Genomic DNA, 21,318 nt, shown 5'->3' with positions numbered 1-21,318 from the left:
ATGCCCTCTCCACTTGAGTTTCCTGACAAGCCTCAATGCGAGCAAATTGACACTGTGACTTTGTGTGTGTATGTGTAAGGGGGGGGGGGAGGGAGGGAGATTGAGAGAGAGAAAGAGAGGGAAAGAGGGAAAGAGAGGGAGGGAGGAAGAGTCTAACTACATGTGTATATTGTGAAGTGCTGGGACAATAGCACAACGGTCAGACAAATATTTGCCTTACACACTGAATTTGGGTTCAATCTGTAGCATCCCATAAGGTCCCCCTAACAACAGTAGGATTAATTCCTGGTACAGAGCCAGGAGTAAATCCTAGTCAGAGCCAGGTGTAGGAAGGAAGGGAAGAAGAAAGGAAAGAAGGAAAGAAAGAGAAAGACAAAGAAAGAGAGAAAGAGGGCCCGGAGAGATAGCACAGCGGTGTTTGCCTTGCAAGCAGTCGATCCAGGACCAAAGGTGGTTGGTTTGAATCCCGATGTCCCATATGGTCCCCCGTGCCTGCCAGGAGCTATTTCTGAGCAGAAAGCCAGGAGTAACCCCTGAGCACCGCCGGGTGTGACCCAAAAAAAAAAAAAAAAAAGAGAGAAAGAAAGAGAGAAAGAAGGGAAGGAGGGAGGGAAGAAAGGAAGGAAGAAAGATGAAAGGAGGAAGGAAAGAAAGAAAACAAGAAAGTATGTGTGAGGTGTGTGCCTAATGTGTGTGTATGAATTATATCTGCTTTTGGAAGAGATGTTGGAAATGGTGCGTGCATATGAGGCCAAGAGGCGGTGAGTGACATGCATTTATAAAAACAGATACAACAGATGACATATACACATAAGATGGGGTGAAAGGCATACATTCATACATGATACACAAGATGCAGTGAGTGCCACCATCATACAAATCTGAGTGCACACGCACAGAGAAGAGATAGAAGCACACAAGATACAGTGATGCAAATGTACATATAAGTTGTGGTGACATATATACATGTAAGATGTGAGGGATACAGTCATGCATACAGAAGGTATGGTAAGATGTGACACAATAGAGGCCAAGACCCATAAGGGCACTTGCCTTGCACATGGCTGACCGGGACTTTGATTCCTAAGCACAGAGTCAGGAGTCACCCCTGAGCTCCACTGGTGGCCCAAAAAACAAATAAACAACAAGACAGGGCCGGAGAGATAGCATAGCAGTAAGCCGTTTGGCCTTACATGTGGCCAACCCAGGACAGACCTGGGTTCAATCCCCGGCATCTCATATGGTTCCCAAGCTAGCCAGGAGTGATTTCTGAGCACAGAGCCAGGAGTAACCCCTGAGCGTTGCCAGGTGTAAACCCCCCCCCCCAAATAAAAAGAAAAAAGAAAGAAAGTAAATGGATGGATTAGGCTCTGGAGTTGGGCCCAGAGAAAGGATTGGGGTGGGGAGATAGCAAACTATGAGAGAGTATTGTGTGAAGTTTGTGATAAGATAAGCAGCTGGAGGAAGCTAACCCACTGAGAGAGACAAAAGGTGATGGGTGAATTAGGGTGGAGAGAGAGGAACTTGGAGTAGCATTGGCAGGGCATATGCCCCACACTGGTTCCATTCTTGGTACCACACAGATACAGCCCTGGAGGTCCCTGTGCACTTCCAGTCCTTGCATTACCACCAAACAAGTTGACCAAGAAACCCTGAGAAGGGCTTGGGAATTCACCGCCCCTCCAAAATAAAGAGTTCATGAATTGAATTCAAGACAAAGGCATTATTTTCTGGCAAAAAGGGAAAGATTTTAGTTCTCTCTCTCTCTCTCTCTCTCTCTCTCTCTCTCTCTCTCTCTCTCTCTCTCTCTCTCTCTCTCTCTCTCTCTCTCTTTTGTTTTGGGACTACACCTGGTGCTGCTCAAGGATTACTCTTGGGCTGGAGAGATGGCATGGACGTAGGGCATTTGCCTTGCATGCAGAAGGACAGTGGTTCGAATCCCGGCATCCCATATGGTCCCCAGAGCCTCCAGGAGTGATTTCTGAGCATGCCGGGTGTGACCCAAAAACCAAAAAAAAAGGATTACTCTTGGCTCTGCCAGGGAACCATAAGGAATACTGGGATCTGAAGATGTGTTAACCCCATGCAAGGCAAATACCCTACACACTGTACTACCTACCTGACCTCAGTTTTCTTTTTTGTTTGTTTTTGGTTCACACCCGGCACCACTCAGGGGTTACTCCTGGCTCTACGCTCAGAAATCCCTCCTTTCAGGCTCGGGGGACCATATGGGATGCCAGGATTCAAACCACTGTCCTTCTGCATGTAAGGCAAATGTGCTACCTCCATGATATCTCTCCAGCCCCTGAACTCAGTTTTCTAGTCTTCAATTTTTAATAACCTTGTAGATGATTAAATGCATAAACAGGGGGGCCCGGAGAGATAGCACAGCGGTGTTTGCCTTGCAAGCAGCCGATCCAGGACCAAAGGTGGTTGGTTCGAATCCCGGTGTCCCATATGGTCCCCTGTGCCTGCCAGGAGCTATTTCTGAGCAGACAGCCAGGAATAACCCCTGAGCACTGCCGGGTGTGGCCCAAAAACCAAAAAAAAAAAAAAGCATAAATAAAGGACAGAGGTGACTTAAGAATTTGTGGAGGCGGGCTGAAGAGATAGCACAGCAGTGGGGCGTTTGCCTTGCAAGCAGATCCAGGACCAATGGTGGTTCAAAACCTGGAATCCCATATGGTCCACCATGCCTGCCAGGAGAGATTTTTGAGCACAGAGCCAGGAGTAACTCCCGAGTGCCGCCGGGTGTGACCCAAAAACCAAAAAAAAAGAATTTGTGGAGGTCGGGAGAGAAGGTTTGAAGTACTTGCTTGCCTGACACATGGCTGTCCCCAATGCAATCCCTGACACCAGAGGGTCCCCTGAGCCCCATCCCTGAGCACAGGTTGGGATGTGGCCCAATGTTTCCCCTCAAAATAATGCATGGAGGGGCCAGAATGACAGTTCAGCAGGTAGAATGCCTGCCTTGCAAGTACATGTAACCTCAGCAGCCCTTATGGTCCCCCAAGCCCACCAGGAATGATCCCTGAAGAGCTAAGAGTAAATCTGAGCACCAGCAGGTGTGGCCTCCAAATAAAACAAAAACAAAATCATGGAGGGGAAGAGTGTCTGTGTAGCCAAACAAAATTGACTTCGGATTCTTGGCCCAGGTTCCTATAATGAAGATCATCTTTGTTTTATTTTTTGTCCTTTGGGCCACACCTGGCAATGCTCAGGGCTTACCTCTGCTTCACTCTATACTCAAGAACACTCCTGGTGGGGCTCCGGTAACCCTAAAGGAGGTGCTGGGGATCCAACTAGACTTGGCTACAAGTAAAGCAGGGGACATCCCTGCTGTACAATCTCTCTAGTCCTGGAGGTGGTGGGCCACACTTGGTGGAAGTACTCAGAGCTTACTCCTGGCTCTGTGCTCCGGGGACCATAAGAGGTGATGGATGGGGTTTGAACCGGGGTCAATTGCATGCAAGGTCTTATACTTAAAGTTTTTTTTTTTCTTGGCCCTTCAACTTCTTTTTCTTTTCCTTTGTTTCTTCCTCAAATCCAAACTCCTAAGTTTACCTGCTGGGTTGAGCCTTTGGAGTAGGTTCTCCCTCTTTGAACCTTATTTACCAGGTTTTCAGCTCCCAGGATATGGACCCCATCTTCACATCACCTGCTCCATCAATGCAAGCTCCTGCCTGTGAGGGTTTTGGTTGAATCACATTTTCCCTTTTTCTCCTTAACTCTCCATTTTATTACTTCATTTTCATTTTACTTGTGCTGGGGCTAGTCCTGGCTCTCTGCTCAGGAGCACCCCCCTTGTGGTGCTCAGGAGTTAGTTATTCCTAGTTCTAGGCTAAGAAACACCCACTGGTATAGGCCATATGCAGTGGTGGGCAACCTGCAGCTCTCGAGCCACATGTGGCTCTTTACAATTTTTAATTTGGCTCTTCTGTGTGCTGGGCGGCCGCTCCAGGAGTCAGGACTGTGCTCCAGCCTCTGTCAGTGCGCGCCCTGTGTGGCTCTCAAAGTAAATTTCAATCGTGGTTTTGGCGAGATTTGGCTCAGTTGAAAAAAAAGGTTGCAGGGGCCGGGTAGGTGGCGCTGGAGGTAAGGTGTCTGCCTTGCAAGCGCTAGCCAAGGAAGGACCGCGGTTCGATCCCCCGGCGTCCCATATGGTCCCCCCAAGCCAGGGGCGATTTCTGAGCACATAGTCAGGAGTAACCCCTGAGCGTCAAACGGGTGTGGCCCAAAAACCAAAAAAAAAAAAAAAAAAGAAAAAAAAGGTTGCCGACCACTGAATAGGGAATTAATTATTCCTGGCTCTGTGCTCATAAATATCCCCTAGTGGTGCACAGTACCAGAGTCTCAAACCTGGGATATCATAGTCAAGGTCTTCCTGCCAACAGAAAATCAGCCAAATGCCACCACTCTCAGAGTTTTCCAGGAAAAGTTGCAAAAGGAGAGCATGCCAGCTTGCCGGCAAGTAGAAGCCTAGAGTTTCCATCCCCTGCACCATCTTTGTGTCCCCCCCCCCCCCCCCCGCCATTACCCATCTAATGTGAGCAATGATGAAGATAAGCTTTCCAAAGCCAAAGCAATAGTAATACACATGCTTTGTATGTGGCCTACCTGGGTTTGATTTTTGGTACCTCATAGAATGGTCCCTGAGAGCAGAGCCATAAATAACCCCTGGACACCACTAGGTGTGGCCCAGAAACAAACAAAAAACAAACTGTGAATTCATACACACACACACACACACACACACACACACACACACACACACACACACGAAGAAAAGAAGAGGGGAAAAAAAAGCCACATATACAAAGAAAATGAGAACACATCACTGTTTTACAGATGCTCATATAATCATCCTTCGTTCCAGCAAGGGGCTGGTGGGAAAGCCAGACCTAATCTGGCTTCATCTTTTTCAGAGCTTGCACTGAGCAAGTACAAGAAGCAGAACCAGGGCCAGAGAGATAGCATAGATTGCATGCAGAAGGTCAGTGATTCAAATCCCATATGGTCCCCTGAGCCTGAAAGGAAAGATTTCTGAGTGTAGAGCCAGGAGTAACCCCTGAACGCTGCTGGATGTGACCCAAAAACAAAAACAAAAAAACAAAAACAAACAAACAAACAAACAAAAGAAGCAGCACCAGGACCAGGACTGGAGAGATAGCGTGGAGTAGGGTGTTTGCCTTGCATGCAGAAGGACAGTGTTTCAAATCCCGGCATCCCATATGGTCCCCGAGCCTGCCAGGAGTGATTTCTGAGCCTAGAGTCAGGAGTAACCCCTGAGCACTGCCGGGTATGACCCAGGGAAAAGAAGAAGGAGAAGGAGAAGAAGGAGAAGGAGAAGGAGAAGGAGAAGGAGAAGGAGAAGGAGAAGGAGAAGGTGAAGGAGAAGGAGAAGGAGGAGGAGGAGGAGGAGGAGGAGGAGGAGGAGGAGGAGAAGGAGGAGAAGGAGAAGGAGAAGGAGGAGGAGGAGGAGGAGGAGGAGAAGAAGGAGAAGGAGGAGAAGAAGAAGAAGAAGAACAACAACAACAACAACAACAACAACCACCACCACAAAGATGTGCTCCTGTCTGCATCCAGAGAACCTTCTTCACCAGGCTCCTTGAGTGCCCTAAGCAAAGAGAGCATCTCCCACCAGGAATCCCAAGGCTGTGTTTCGGCAGGCAGCATCCAGCAATGGGATTGCCCAGAGCTCCTCCGGGGGCCAGTGGTTGGCTGAGTCCTGGGTCTGAAGAAACCAAACTTCCTCTTTCCCTAAAGGGCAAAACTGTCAATACCTTTGCAAAGATGAAAGTTTGGGATTCTGAGAGGGGCCTGAAGGGGAGCAAAGCAGAGAAAAGGCAAGTGCCACAGGCCAAAAAGAACTAAAACAACTAAAAGAACTAAAGGAGGGCCTGATGTCAAGGTATAGAGGAGAAATAAGGGAAGGAGCTTCACATAGATCCCCCTCTATGTGGGTTCTGGTTTGAAGTTCACCAGCTGGTTACCAGAATTTACAGGGCCATTGAATTTAGGCTAAATCTGCCACCTCCGCCCTGTCTTCCCTTGAAATGTTATGATTGTGATTAGTGTTGGTGTGTTTTTTGTTGTCCGGGAGCTATACCTGGCAGTGCAAAAGGGCTTACTCCTGGCTCTCCACTCAGTAATCCCTCTTGGTGAGGCTTAAGGGACCATATGCGGTGTTAGGGATCCAACCCAGGTCAACCACGGCAAGGGCTCTCCTTGCTGTACTAGCATATCACTCTGGCACTATAATTAGTTTTGGTCTGGGGGCCAAACCAGTGGTGCTCGGGAATCACCACCTTGTGGTGCTGGAATCGAACTGGAGTCAGGCAGATGGATGTTAGGCAAGTGACTTCCCAGCAGTCTTTTATCTCTCTGGCTCCTTCCTGGTTTGGGCTTTTAAAGTGATGCCCGCAGTGTTGTGAGGGGAGGGAGGCTGAACTCCAAAGCTGGCTGCTACCCTTGGTCAAAAGTTTTGGGGTATTTTTCTCTCTCTCAAAAACAAACAAGCAAGGGCCCGGAGAGATAGCACAGCGGTGTTTGCCTTGCAAGCAGCCGATTCAGGACCAAAGGTGGTCGGTTCGAATCCCGGTGTCCTATATGGTCCCCCGTGCCTGCCAGGAGCTATTTCTGAGCAGACAGCCAGGAGTAACCCCTGAGCACCTCCAGGAGCAAAGGTGGTTGGTTCGAATCCCGGTGTCCCATATGGTCCCTCATGCCTGCCAGGAGCTATTTCTGAGCAGACAGCCAGGAGTATCCCCTGAGCACCGCTGGGTGTGGCCCAAAAACCAACCAACCAACCAACCAAACAAACAAGCAAACAGAAAACCCCAAAAGCTCAAAAACAAAAAACAAAAAAAAAACAACACCACTTTTTCAAGGAGCCTAGGCCTCAGAAACAAGGCGCTGCTGATAGACACCATGGCCCAAGGCTAACCGCGGGCGCACCCCACCACCCGCCAGGCCTGGGCCGAGCTCAGACAGACGCCTTTCATAGTAAAACCACCCCCTCCCGGGTTCTGCAGCCTCGGGGGCCGGCCAGGGTAACCGAATCCCACTTGAGGGGCGGGAGAAGGGGGGAAGGCACAGTGACCTTTTTGTCCGGCTCCAGACCTTCTTCTCCCCGGCCTCCTCTTGCAGCCCAGCCGGGAGGGTCCAGGAGCTACGTGCCCACCATGGGACGTGCCCGGCCGCAAGGGGCCGCTCGCCCGGACGGGTCAGTGTCCGTCGAGGGTCCTCGAAGCCACTTCCCCATGCCTCCTCTTTCAGCAAAGGCGAGCGAGAAGTCACCCCAATTTGAGGGGAGGGGAGGACACAGGGGTTTATCTGGGGATGCGAGGAGGACGCAGTGCGGGGGACAGTCCCTGACCCCTCACGCACCCCTAACCCGCACCCGCACCCCGCAACTCCTCCAAGGGCCCAGGAGTAGGCTGGGCTGGGCTGGGCTCGCCAGGGCCGGGGCACCTGGAAGTCGTGCAGGGCAGGGCCTACTCTGGCCATCGGGGTCACTTTTCCCTCGGGCCAGGGAATCCGACTCGGGGACAGGCTCCGGGGCCTCCCCTCCACCCCAACGCCAGCTCCCGGCGGCCGCATCTCGGCCCCCGCAGCCCCCGGGGAAGGGGCGCCGGGGTGCCGCGCTCCGCACTTACCGCACATCGTGGCCCTGCTCGCCTGCTCGCCCTCCGCGCCCGGCCCGGGATGCTCGGAGCTGGCCGCGCGGCCCAGGCCGTCTTATAGCCTGAGCCCCGCCTCCAGGGGCGGCGCCGGGGGGCGAGCCTGGGGCGAGGTCCGCGCCGGGATGGTGGGGGGACTGACAGCTAAGCTAAGGCCGTGGGCTCCCCATTGGCGCTGACCGATGGGCGGGTTCGTGCGCGGAGCGCCCTGCTGCAGACTCGCCGTTGGCTCGAGGTTGTCCCGGCAACGGGTGGACGGACTCGGGGCGTTTCCCAGGCCCCGAGCGCATGAGGGCGCGGGGTGTCCCGACCCGGGAGGATCCGGGTGTGGTGGATTGCAGATGACCTGGAGGTCGCGAGCCCGGATCTCTCGGCGCGAAACCTGGGGTAGGGCACTGAGTCACGGTGTTCCAGACGCTCAACCATGAGTGAGGATGGCGCTGGGGTTGTCAGCATCTAGCCCCCGAAGTCGGGGGGAGCATCCCTCAGTGTCCCAGAAGTCTCTCCACACTGTGCACTCTTCCACAAGTGCTCAGGGCTTTGCAATTCAGGCCTCATTCCTGGAAGGTTCAGGGAGATTATATGGATGGAACCGGGCCAGCCAACAGCCCTACCCACTCTACCATCTTCCTGAGCCCATATTATTATTATTGTTAGTTTGGAGATTGTGCCCTTGAGTTGCTCAGAGGATCAAGTAATGTCATGCTGACAATCACGGATGGCACCAAACTCCTGGGTGCAAAGCAAGAGCTGTGGCTCTCTAAGAGTCTCCCAGGCCCACAGTGGGCCTTTAACCCTGGACCAACTCTACAATCTTAAATTCTCACCCTAGGGGCTGATGGACAGAAGACAAAATGCTAGGCAAAGGGACTTGGCCCAAACCAGATGTGAGCAGTACAAGGGGTGCCACGGGAATCCAAGACAGAGTCTACTAAATAATTACTTAATTATTTTAGGGTTTTTGTGCCACATGTGGCAATGCCCAGGGCTTACTACTAACTCTGTGCTCAGAAATTAATCCTGGAGTGCTCCAGGAACCATGTGGGGGTGACAAGATTTGAACTTTTCAGGCTGTTTGCAAGACAAAAGTCCTACCCTATGCACTATTGCTCCAGCTCCTCAGGATTGAGTCTAGCGCCAGAACTCAGAGGAGTTAGTTCCCCCAGGTTGTGGGAATTCCCGCCAAAGCCACTGTCTTTCTGGAGAGGCACTGTACCCTCTTCCTAACTTGCAGCTGGACTATGCATGTGTCAGCCTGCTCTACCCATGCTACCCTGCCCGCCATTGGGCATCCTGAATCCCAAATGTGGACTTGAGATGACTCACCCCAGCTGGGCTAACATCCTAGCTAGTAGTCTCCCTTACCCACCCCACTGCACACTGGGAAGGCCCTGGTCTCTGAGGAATTGTCACAGAACTGGCTTCTCTGCTTGTGTACTTTGAAGCCATCTGCTGTTTTCTATTTTATCTGGGGTGGTGGGGGTGGTGGTATTTCCTGAAATACTAAACAGAGCTACCTCAGTGGAGCTAGAGAAAAAATATAAACAAAACACAGCATTTCTCTTGAAGTTGGGTTTGACTTCCACGTAGCTCAAAGGGTACATGGAGAAGTTGGGAAAAGATATGTGGATAGCATCCACTCAGGGAAACTGAGGCATCTAGAAAAGAGTTCGGCAGAGTCACTGGACTGGGAGGCTGGCTTGATTGGGAGATGTCCAATTCACTCCTTTCCCTATCATGAACCCATTCTTCCTTCCTTTTTTTCTTCCTTATTCCTTTCCCCCTCCCCTCCCTCTTTTACTCCCTCCTTCCTTCTTTTCTTCCTTCCTCCTTTCTTCCTTCCCCTTTTCCTTCCTTTCCTCCATCCTCTCCTTTCCTTCTTTTTCTTCTTCCTTCCTTTCCCCTTCCCTTTCTTTTTTCCTACCATCCCATCCTCCTCCTTACTTCACTCCTTTCTACTCTTCCTTCCCTCTCTCCTCCCTTCCTTCACATTTTATTTCCCTCCTTCCCTCCCTCCTTTTTCCTCATTCCTTCCTCCTTCCTTTAGTTTTTTCTACCATTACTTTCCTCTTTTTTCCTCCCTCCCTCCCTCCCTCCCTCCCTCCCTCCCTCCCTCCCTCCCTCCTTCCTTCCTTCCTTCCTTCCTTCCTTCCTTCCTTCCTTCCTTCCTTCCTTCCTTCCTTCCTTCTTCCCTCCCTCCTTTCCTTCCTTCCTTCCCTCCTTCCTTCCTTCCTTTTTTTCTTTCTTATTCCTTTCCCCCTCCCGCTCCCTTTTTTACTCCCTTCTTCCTTCTTTTCTTCCTTCCTCCTTTCTTCCTTCCCCTTTTCTTTCCTTTCCTCCATCCTCTCCTTCCCTTCTTTTCTCCTTCCTTCCTTTCCCCTTTCCTTCCTTTTTTCCTACCATCCCATCCCCCTCCTTACTTCACTCCTTTCTACTCTTCCTTCCCTCTCTCCTCCCTTCCTTCACATTTTATTTCCCTCCTTCCCTCCCTCCTTTTTTTCTCATTCCTTCCTCCTTCCTTTAGTTTTTTTCTACCATTACTTTCCTCTTTTCTTGCTCCCTCCTTCCCTCCCTCCCTCCCTCCCTCCCTCCCTCCCTTCCTTCCTTCCTTCCTTCCTTCCTTCCTTCCTTCCTTCCTTCCTTCCTTCCTTCCTTCCTTCCTTCCTTCCTTCCTTCCTTCCTTCCTTCCTTCCTTCCTTTTTTTTTTTGGTTTTTGGGCCACACCCGGCGGTGCTCAGGGGTTACTCCTGGCTGTCTGCTCAGAAATAGCTCCTGGCAGGCACGGGGGACCATATGGGACACCGGGATTCGAACCAACCGCCTTTGGTCCTGGATCGGCTGCTTGCAAGGCAAACGCCGCTGTGCTATCTCTCCGGGCCCCCTTCCTTCCTTCCTTCCTTCCTTCCTTCCTTCCTTCCTTCCTTCCTTCCTTCCTTCCTTCCTTCCTTCCTGCCTGCCTGCCTTCCTTCCTTCCTTCCTTCCTTCCTTCCTTCCTTCCTTCCTTCCTTCCTTCCTTCCTTCCTTCCTTCCTTCCTTCCTGCCTTCCTGCCTTCCTTCCTTCCCACACTAGACACACAATGATGCCTGAAAAGGATCCAACCCTGGCCTTCTGGCCCTGAAAAGATGGTGGGAGGCAGCCTGAGACTCAGAAAGACCAGAACAATTTCAGGTGACATGGGAAAGGGACACACGCAGGGAGAGGGTGCAGTCCCCATGGTAACAGCAATAAGGGAGCGAAACAAACGGAAAGATAGTATAAGGCTTAAAGTTGATGTGACTGGAATGATTGGAATACCTAGTGTCACCTGTGTTCTAAGCACCTCCAGGTGTTTCTTTTGTCTGTTTGTTTTTTGGGTCACACCCGGCAGCTCTCAGGGGTTATTCCTGGCTCTATGTTCAGAAATCGCTCCTAGCAGGCTCAGGAGACCATATGGGATGCCAGGATTCGAACCACCGACTTTCTGCACACAAGGCAAACACCTTACCTCCATGCTATCTCTCTGGGCCCTCCAGGTGTTTCTTGTCATCATCATCATCATCATCATCATCATCATCATCATCATCATCATCCTGAGCATAGAGTCAGGAATAGCCTCTGAGCACCACCAGAGGGTGCTTCCTGTGTATAGAGCCAAGCCATCACACTTCTTGATTCTCTGACTCTGGGCTTGCTTGTGGCCCTGGGGCTCCAGGCCTTCCTGCTCAGGGACCTGGAAGGGAACCAGAAGTAAATAGTATCTGATCTGGGACCAGAGCGATAATACAGCAGGAAGGGTATTTGATCCTTGCACATGGCTGACCCAAGTTTGATCTTACATGGTTCCCTGAGACTACCAAGAGTGATTCCCAGTGCAGAGCCAGAAGTAACACCTGAGCATCACAAGATCCACCCCCACCCAAATAATTAAACAAATATAAGAAAGGCTGGAGCTCATGAGTTGGGTGATTGAGGCAGGGTTCTAGCCCCCAGCACTGCTGATGTGTTCCTCAAACAAAAACTAAATATTTTGAAGCTCAGCAAGGCAACTGGGTCTGCAGCCAGATCATGGCCCTGACCCTCCCAAAGTCAAGAAATTCCATTCTTGGGCCAGAGTGATAGCACAGCGGTAGGGCTTTTGCCTTGCATGCTGCCAACCCAGGACAGATGGTTCCCCAAGCCTGTCAGGGGCGATTTCTGAGCGCAGAGCCATGAGTAGCTCCTGAGTGTCATTGGGTGTGGCCAGAACAAACAAACAAAAAGAAATTCCAGTCTAGTCTTCTGGATGCAGAGATAGTACTGGAGGAAAGGAGCTTGTTTTGTATTGGCTGTATTGGCCTCCATGCTGGATTGCATTCCTGGAACATACCAGGTGTCACTCCTGAGCACCACCAGGGGAGCTCCTGAACACATGACCCCTGAATATGACAGGAGCTATACCTGCCCATGAAATTCCCCTCTATGCTTTGAGTCACTATTACACGACCTTCATAATGTACCCAAGTAAATTTTATCTGGGGGGAACTTGTGAGCAGTGTTTAGCAGGCCTTGGGGGTTACTCTCAGCAAATGAGTCACTGTGGGGCTATTTGGGCCCGAGGTTCCAGTGGATTACACCAGTGGTATTGGGGTGGAGACCTCCAGACTTGTAACCAGACACACATCAGGACCACAGGTTGCTGGAAATCAGACCCAAGTTAGATATATGCAAGATATGTGCCCTGACCCCCGTAACCATCTACCCCCAACAAAATGAAATCTAGGCTCCCACAAATTGCTGAGGCCCCTGCTAACAAGTACTGCAAAAAGAAAACGATGGACCATAAACATAGCTTAAGGGTTGGAGAGATCCTTGCCAGAGATCCTGGCTACATTCAACCCCAGCAAAAGAGCAGCATCATAACAGTGTGAAAGACAATATGAAAGAATACTTACCTGCCTTGCACATGCCCTACCCAGATCCAATCCCCAGCAGCCCAGAGTGTCCGTTGGGTCCTGTCAGAAGTGATCCCTGAACACAGAGCCAGGAGTAAGCCCTGAACACCACTGGGGTTGGCACCCAAACCAAACCTCCCTTCTAAATGCAGAAATTCCATATGATCCAGTTATCTTACTTCTAGGAATTTACTTGAAGAGTACTTAAAAAATACAACTTAACTGAGATATATGTACCCATTTCTTTCCCCCACCTCCCAAATTCTATTCTGCCTCCCCATCCGGAAATTGAACCCCAGTCTCCCATGCCCATTTCTTATTGTAGCATTATTATGGTAATTGAGAACTGGCAACAACATCAGTACCCATTGGCAGATGGTCAGGTAAAGAAGATGTGCATACACAGTGAAATATTACTCAGCTAAAAAAGGTTTAGATTCTGCCACTTACATCAATACAGATAAACCCAGAGGCTGCTGTGCTTAGTGAAATCAGTCGCACAGATAATGATAGTTGAGCCAGGTGGAAAATCTGGAAATAGTACAGTGGGTAGGGAGCTGGCCTTGCTTGCAACTTATTGGTACAATCCCAGTCTTCCCATCCCAAAGGGTCCCCAAACCTAGCCAGAAGTCATCCCTGAGCACAGAGCCAGGAATAAGGCCTAAGAAGTATGGGGTGTGACTCAATTTTACTTAATTGGAGGCGGGGAGCATACCCAGCGGCACTCAGGTCTTACTATTGGCTCTGTGCTCAGGAATTACTCTTGGCAGGCTTGGGGGACCATATGGGATGCCGGAAATCAAACCCCAGTCTGCACATGCTAGGCAAACACCTTCCCTGCTGTGCTATTACTCTGGCCCCATGATTCAAAATTAAGAAAAAAAAACCAACAAGACTGCCAGATGTGATAACTGAGCACTGCCAGTGTGTCACTCTGAAACACTGACCCACCCACTCAACAGACAGAGAGCTTAATAGACTGGTCCACAGGCTTTTTCTTTTCTTTTTTTTTTTTTTAGTTTTTGGGTCACACCCGGCGGTGCTCAGGGGTTACTCCTGGCTGTCTGCCTGCTCAGAAACAGCTCCTGGCAGGCACGGGGGACCATATGGGACACCGGAATTCGAACCAACCACCTTTGGTTCTGGATCGGCTGCTTGCAAGGCAAACGCCGCTGTGCTATTTCTTCGGGCCCTGGTCCACAGGCTTTTAAAGTAGGAACACCAAGATTTACCTTGGCTCTACATGGCCCACTGAGCACTGAGCTTGGAGTTGCCCCTGAACACTGCTGGTGTGAGCTAAAATTAGTGGGGGAAAATTAGGGCCGGAGAGATAGCATGGAGGTAAGGCGTTTGCCTTGCATGCAGAAGGACAGTGGTTCAAATCCCGGCTTCCCATATGGTCCCCTGAGCCTGCCAGGAGCGATTTCTAAGTGTAGAGCCAGGAGTAACCCCTGAGCGCCGCCGGGTGTGGCCCAAAAACAAAAAAAAAAAAAAAGAGGGGGAAAATTAAATAAAGAAAAGGACCAAACTGAGAGATTCCCACATAAGCATGATGTGCTAACACCACTGAAGTGAAATATGCAACCTGAGTGACTCTCTGGGGCTGTCGAACCCTAATTAGTGTTTTCTGGCTAGTCCCAATGATGTCATTTTTGTTATTATCCCCTCTGCTGTGAGCTCATCTGTCAATGTGACTGTTCTCCACTGGGACATTACTTAACCCTAGAATCGCTCTCTTTTTTTCTCTTGCGTTCTTCCTGCACACATGACCAGCACCTCCCCATGAAAAGTCAATTTCAGGGCCCCCGAGTAATATTAGCACAAAGGAGAGGATGTTTACCTTGTCCTTGGGTGAACCAAGTTCAATCCCTGCCTTCCTATTTGGTTATCTGAGCCTTCCAAGAGTGATTCCTGATTGCAAAGCTAGGAGTAATCCTTGAGCACTGCTGGGCGTGGGTCTCTCCCTCAAACCCACTTAACCTTTCAAATAAACTTGGGATCCTGAGAAGAAAACCCACAGAACTGAAGAGCACAGGCTTGGCATGCGAGAGCCCTGGCCTCCAACCAGTCCCCCAAGGGTAGTTAACATACACATAAAATACAGGTTAAGTGGGGGCTGAAGAGATAGGACAGGGGGTTGCTGTTGATGTAGTCAATCCATGTTCCATGCCTGGCATCCTGGTCTCCCCAGTACTACTAAGAGTGTTTGCTGAGCACAAAAATGATCCCTGAATAAGTCTGAATGTTGAATGTGGTTCCAAATTATTCCCACACACAAATAAATTCCTTATACAAAATTCCCCAAATCATGTTTTCTTTTGTTTTGGCATTTTTTGTTTTTTTGGGGGGCACACCCCGCGGCGCTCAGGGGTTACTTCCATCTCTGTATTCAGAAATCACTCCTAGCCAAAAAAAAAGGGGGGGAGCCCAGAGAGATAGCATGGAGGTAGTGAGTTTGCCTTGCATGCAGAAGGACGGTGGTTCGAATCCCGGCATCTCATATGGGTCCCCCGAGCCTGCCAGGAGCGATTTCTTTCTTTCTTTCTTTCTTTTCTTTTCTTTTCTTTTTTTTTTTTTTTTGGTTTTTGGGTCACACCCAGCAGTGCTCAGGAGTTATTCCTGGCTCTATGCTTAGAAATCGCTCCTGGCAGGCTCAGAGGACCATATGGGATACCGGGATTCGAATCACTGTCCTTCTGCATGAAAGGCAAACACCTTACCTCCATGCTCTCTCTCCGCCCCCCCCGCCTTTTTTTTTGGAGGAGCGATTTCTGAGCCAAGAGCCAGGAGTAACCCTTTAGCACTACCGGTGTGACCTAAACCCCCACCCCCAAATCACTCCTGGCAGGCTCAGGAGACCATTGGGCTGCCGGGGATCAAACCTGGGTCCATCCCAGGTTGGCTGTGTGCAAGGCAAATGCCCTACCGCTGTGCTATTGCTCCAGCCTTTCAAATCATGCTAAAAGAAGCCTTTTAGACTAGTATTAGAATTGAGATATAGCAGACTTCCTTGTCTGGCTCAAAGAATGCTTTCCATCTCTTAAGAGGATAAGATAAGGATAAGAGGGAGATCAGAACTGGGGACAGGGGACTGATGGATAGCATGGAGGTAGGGTGTTCGCCTTGCATGCAGAAGGACGATGGTTTGAATCCCGGCATCCCATACGGTCCCCCGAGCCTGCCCGGGGGAAGATTTCTGAGTGTAGAGCCAGGAGTAGCCCCTGAGCGCTGGCGGGTATGACTCCCCCCCCAAAAAAAAACAACTGGGGACAGACAGTTTATTGAGCTGAATGTAGGCTCTACATGGGTGGAGTCTGGATCCAAATTCTGACCCACAGTGAGTGACCTCTAAGCACTGAGCTGGGAATAACCCTCATGGTTGGGGGTGGTCAACACCCTAAATTCAGAAATAAATGCTGTTAAAAATAATAATAGAAAGCCAAAACAATATACAGCAGGTAAGGTGCTTATTGCACACGACCAACCTGGGTTCAGTTCCTGGGACCACATGGAGTCCCCCACGCCTCACGAGAGTGATCCCTGAGCATACAGCTAGGATTATGCTCTGAGCACCACCGTTTGTGACTCAAAAGCCAAATAATAGCAATAGTAGTAATAATAATAACCAGGTCAGGGGCCAGAGCAGTGGTGTAAGTGGTAGGGCATTTGCCTTGCACACCCTGACCTAGGACAGACCATGGTTCGTTCCCCAGCATTCCATATGGTCCCCCAAGCCAGGAGCGATTTCTGAGAGCAGAGCCAGGAGTAACCCCTGAACATCACCAGCTGTGGCCCAAAAACCAAAAAAAAAAAAAAAAAGAAGTAAAATAATAATAATGATAATGATAATAATAATAATAATAATAATAATAATAATAACTACAATCAGGACAATAAAGTAAGACATGAAATGAATCAGTCTTGTTTTGGTGTGAAGCGAGGTGTGGGTACATTAGCAAATGAGAAGGTAGATAAGGGCTGGAGTGATAGGACAGTGAGTAAAGATACTTTGTCCTGCATGTCACCAAGCTGAATTTGCTCCCAGGCACCATATATGGTCTCACAAACCCCACCAGAAGTCATCCTTGAGTGCAGAGCCAGGATTAAGCCCTGAGCACTTCCAGGAGTGATCCTTGAACACAAGCCAGAAGTCAGACTTGAGTAACGCACAAGAGCTAAGCACAGAGCTTAGGGATTTAAACTTTAATTTAATTTAAACTTTAGGATTTAAACTGATCATTTCCAGGAAAGATTCCTGAGCACTGAGCCAAAAGTTAGCCCTGACCAAAAGTTAGTAAACTCATGGTACCACCAGTAGTGATCTCTGAGTACAGAGATAGGAGTAACACTTCTCTATAGGTATGACCCATAAATAAACAACAACAACAACAAAAATTCAAATCCCATGATTTTCTTTTCTTTTTTTTCTTTTTTTTGGTTTTTGGGTCACACCCGGTGGTGCTCAGGGGTTACTCTTGGCTGTCTCCTCAGAAATAGCTCCTGGAGGGGCCGGAGAGATAGCATGGAGGTAAGGCGTTTGCCTTTCATGCAGGAGGTCATCAGTTTGAATCCCGGCGTCCCATATGGTCCCCCGCGCCTGCCAGGAGCGATTTCTGAGCCTGGAGCCAGGAGTGACCCCTGAGCACTGCCAGGTGTGACCCAAAAAAACCACAAAAAAAAAAAAAAAAAAGAAATAGCTCCTGGCAGGCACAGGGGACCATATGGGACACTGGGATTCGAACCAACCACCTTTGGTCCTGGATCGGCTGCTTGCAAGGCAAACGCCACTGTGCTGTCTCTCCGGGCCCAAATCCCATGATTTTCAATAAAATTAAAAAACATCTTCATAAAATTTTTTTTAGTAATGGAGGCTCTTTGGCTAGATATTAAGGGTAAGATCTGATGATAAGCAGCAAAGCAGTTAAAAGAGTTTCTATGGGGCCGAGAGATAGCATGAAGATAAAGCGTTTGCCTTTTATGCGAAAGGATGGTGGTTCGAATTCCAGCATCCCATATGGTCCCCTGTGCCTGCCAGGGGCGATTTTCTGAGCATGGAGCCAGGAGTAACTCCTGAGCACTGCCTGATGTGACCCAAAAACCAAAACCAAAAAAAAAAAAAAAAAAAAAAAAGAAAGTTTCTATTCTCTTTAAAAATTTTTGGAATGATGCCCAGGGTTACTCCTGACTGCACACAGGAATCACTCCTGGTGGACTGAGGGATATGAAATGCTGCTTCAGCTGTAAGCAAGGCAAGTGTCCTACTGGCTATTCTATTGCTCTGGGCCCAGCTTTCTTTGCGAATTCTAAAACATGTTGATTGAAACCTTTATAAAACAAGCCATAAATTCTATGGTGATTGGCTTGAATAGGACAGGTGGAAATATGTAGAAAATATTACACAGGGGCCAGAGAGATAGCATGGAAGTAAGGTGTTTGCCTTTCATGCAGAAGGTCATTGGTTTGAATCCTGGCATCCCATATGATCCCCCGAGCCTGCCAGGAGCGATTTCTGAGCCTGGAGCCACGAGTAACCCCTGAGCGCTGCCGGGTGTGACCCAAAAAGCAAAAAACAAAAAAACAAAAAAGGAAAATATTACATGGAAAGGGGCTAAGTACGTATATTACAGATAAAAAAAGATACTGGATTCTAATTCTTTGTTTCTTTTCGTTGCAGCAGGGAGGTTGAGGCCACACACAGTGTTGAGGCCACTCCTGGCTCTGTGCTCAGGGATCACTCTTGTGAGATTTGGGGGACTCTATGTGGTGCCAGCAACTGAACCTAGGTAAGTCGTATACTCAGGGTACCCTATACAGTGCCAGGACAAGGTACTTGTCCTTGTTCTTTCTCTCCAGCCCCTACTTCTTTTGTTTGTTTCTAATTTTTTTAACTTAAAGAAAATTCACCACAGAGTTGACATAACTGATCATAATACATTTGTTTCAAGATAAGGAAAAGCGAAGTTATTGAAAAAAATAGAAAATAGAAAGAAGGGCCTGGAGAGATAGCACAGCGGCGTTTGCCTTGCAAGCAGCCGATCCAGGACCTAAGGTGGTTGGTTCGAATCCCGGTGTCCCATATGGTCCCCCGTGCCTGCCAGGAGCTATTTCTGAGCAGACAGCCAGGAGTAATGCCTGAGCACCGCCAGGTGTGACCCAAAAAACCGAAAAAAAAAAAAAAAAAAAAAAAGAAAATAGAAAGAAAAGCTAAAACATAAAACAGAAGAGTAGGAAAAAAGAAAGAAGTTTAGTAATAAGTAAATTTGTGAAAATTATTATTCCAGCTCCTACTTCTTTATTTTATTTTATTGTTTTTTCAGCCCCTACTTCTATTGTGTGTGGGTTTTCCAAGCAAGAAGTACCATTCCCATTGGACTGGACAGTTTGATGCAATGCTCTGGTTTTATGTTGCTTCTTAGGCTTTGCTGAGGCCACTAGGCCCACGACCAGTGGTGCTTGGGAGTAGGGGAGCACTAGGATTATGGCTGGCAGTGCTCAGTGATTTAATTTTAAAATTGTTTAAGGCAGTAGTTCTCAAATTGTGGGGTGCGCCACCCGAGGAGGGGTGCAAGGCTCCATAAAGGGGGTCACGTTTGACCTCAGCAAACACTGTCATAAGAAGCTAAGCCCCGTGTCTATGTCTCTGTATGTCTCTGGAGCTGAGATTTGCTGTGTCCTGCTTCAAATCCCGCTTGGAAAAGCCTTGCATTGCAAAATGTGCTCATTGTAGCCATTAATCCAGGGACATCACTTCTGATTAAAAAACCAGCTCAAATTCTTTTATATATTTTTGTTTTGCTGGTTAAAGTTCTTTTTTTTTTAAATAAAGATACTATATACAGTCACTCAGGAGGCGCGAAAAATGTTTTCTTCTTCCTAGGGGGTGGCATGACAGAAAATAATTAAGAAGCACTGGTTTAAGGGGTTGATATGATAGCACATCATGTAAGGAATATTTCTGGCACGCAGCTGACCCAGGTTCGATCTCTGCCATACCAAATGGTTCTTTGAGCTCGGAGGAGTGATTCCAGTTAGCAGAGCCAGGAAGTAACCCCTGAGCACTGTCAAATGTGATCCAAAACACCCTCCTGGGGCGGAGTGATAGCACAGTGGTAGGGCATTTGCCTTGCACATGGCCAACCTGGGACAAATCCAGGTTCAATCCTCGGCTTCCACATGGTCAACCAAGCCTGCCAGGATCGATTTTTTTTTTTTTTTTTTTTTTTTTTGGTTTTTGGTTTTTGGGCCACACCCGGCGGTGCTCAGGAGTTACTCCTGGCTGTCTGCTCAGAAATAGCTCCTGGCAGGCACGGGGGACCATATGGGACACCGGGATTTGAACCAACCACCTTTGGTCCTGGATCGGCTGCTTGCAAGGCAAACGCCGCTGTGCTATCTCTCCGGGCCCTGCCAGGATCAATTTCTGAGCGCAGAACCAGGAGTAATGCCTGAGTGCCGATGGATGTGGACCCAAAACAAACAACAAACAAAAACCAACAAAAATATCTTCCAACCAAAAAATGAAACTCAAGCGTTAAACAAGCCATTCAAGCAAGAAGCCCACCATGGATCTTCATCTGGAGCCTGAGCTTGCAATGCTGGAAAGATCTCTGGGGTTTGAGCTGATGGCCTGAGTGGCTTTTGGGGGGGCAAACTCAAACAAGGAAGCACTGTAGGAGGAAAGCTGGGAGGTATTCAGGAGAGATGGTGGTGACAGCCCTAAGGTGTGATCCTAAGGTGGAAAATTTGTCAATGTGATCTTTGGAATTGAAGATATTAGGAGACAAGGATGTGAAGTCAACTTTGGGAAGACTTTAGACACTTGTTCAGCATCGGAGCTCACAGGGATTGAATTGGGGGGTCTGATGCACCCAGAGGGCATGGCTCAGATAGTGGTAGAATACACAGGATGTATGTGTTTTTTGGGGAAGGCAGGGGCAAGGAAAGAGAGCTATGGAGTTGAGGCTGCTGGAAATCAGAGTTCTAGGATCCTTTCTTCCTTTCTCACTCGCATCTCCTGAAGCCTCAGTTTATTCATCTGCTTGATGGGGCTAAGCAACTCACATACAGGACAAGAACAAACAGGATGTTCTCAGCACCAAAACAGAATGCAGGACAAGTGGAAGCAAACTAGCAGAGGGGGCTGAGGCCAGACCCAGCAAGGGGGCCAGGGTGATGGCCAAAGTCAGTGGCAGAACATCCTTGTTAGCTGCTGAATAATTTATTTTCCACTCTAGAGGTTGCCAGGAGGAGCATAAGCAAAGGCTGGACTAGGGGTGTAGGCCAGATGGGATCTGCCTTGCCCGTCTCTTCTGAAAACCTCTTGGGATCTATCTTGTGTCATTCACAGCACATGAGCTGTCCATGATGCTGGCTTGGGGCGCCTGAGTGAGTCAGCCCACAGCCACCTTCTGTAATGATACTTGTGGGCTGAAAAGGAGGTGAAAGAGTTGGAGGAGTGGTTTTAAGGAACTGCAGTTATTGGGCCACTTTGGGGAGTCTGAAGAGACGATGTATGGGGCTGGAGTGATAGTACAGTGAGAAGGGTGTTTACCCTGCACATGGCCGACCCAAATTTGTTCCCTAGCATCTCATGTAACACCCCAAGCACCAGCAGGAGTGATTTTTTGTTTGTTTGTTTTTGTTTTGTGGGTCACAACCGGCAGTGCTCAGGAGTTACTCCTGGCTCTATGCTCAGAAATCACTCCTTGCAAGCTCGAGGGACCAT

The 21,318-nt window shown here is 49.0% G+C and overlaps 2 protein-coding genes across 2 annotated transcripts in view; one reads left to right on the top strand and one right to left on the bottom strand.

The window, feature by feature from the left end:
* GFPT2 (glutamine-fructose-6-phosphate transaminase 2) overlaps positions 1 to 7,750 on the bottom strand; it is a 37,168-nt gene extending 29,418 nt beyond the window's left edge. The window contains exon 1 of the mRNA XM_049778348.1: positions 7,659 to 7,750. Within this exon, the coding sequence (XP_049634305.1) occupies positions 7,659 to 7,665 (7 nt within the window). The 5' untranslated portion in view covers positions 7,666 to 7,750. The remainder of the gene's footprint in view (positions 1 to 7,658) is intronic.
* SQSTM1 (sequestosome 1) overlaps positions 1 to 21,318 on the top strand; it is a 479,040-nt gene that overhangs the window by 225,311 nt on the left and 232,411 nt on the right. The gene's annotated exons all lie outside the window — the stretch shown is intronic.

Source organism: Suncus etruscus, chromosome 8 (genome assembly GCF_024139225.1).
Source record: "Suncus etruscus isolate mSunEtr1 chromosome 8, mSunEtr1.pri.cur, whole genome shotgun sequence".
Lineage (NCBI taxonomy): Eukaryota > Metazoa > Chordata > Mammalia > Eulipotyphla > Soricidae > Suncus > Suncus etruscus.
The sequence above is the reverse complement of the archived record's forward strand: the minus strand, read 5'-3'. Positions and strand labels throughout refer to the sequence as shown.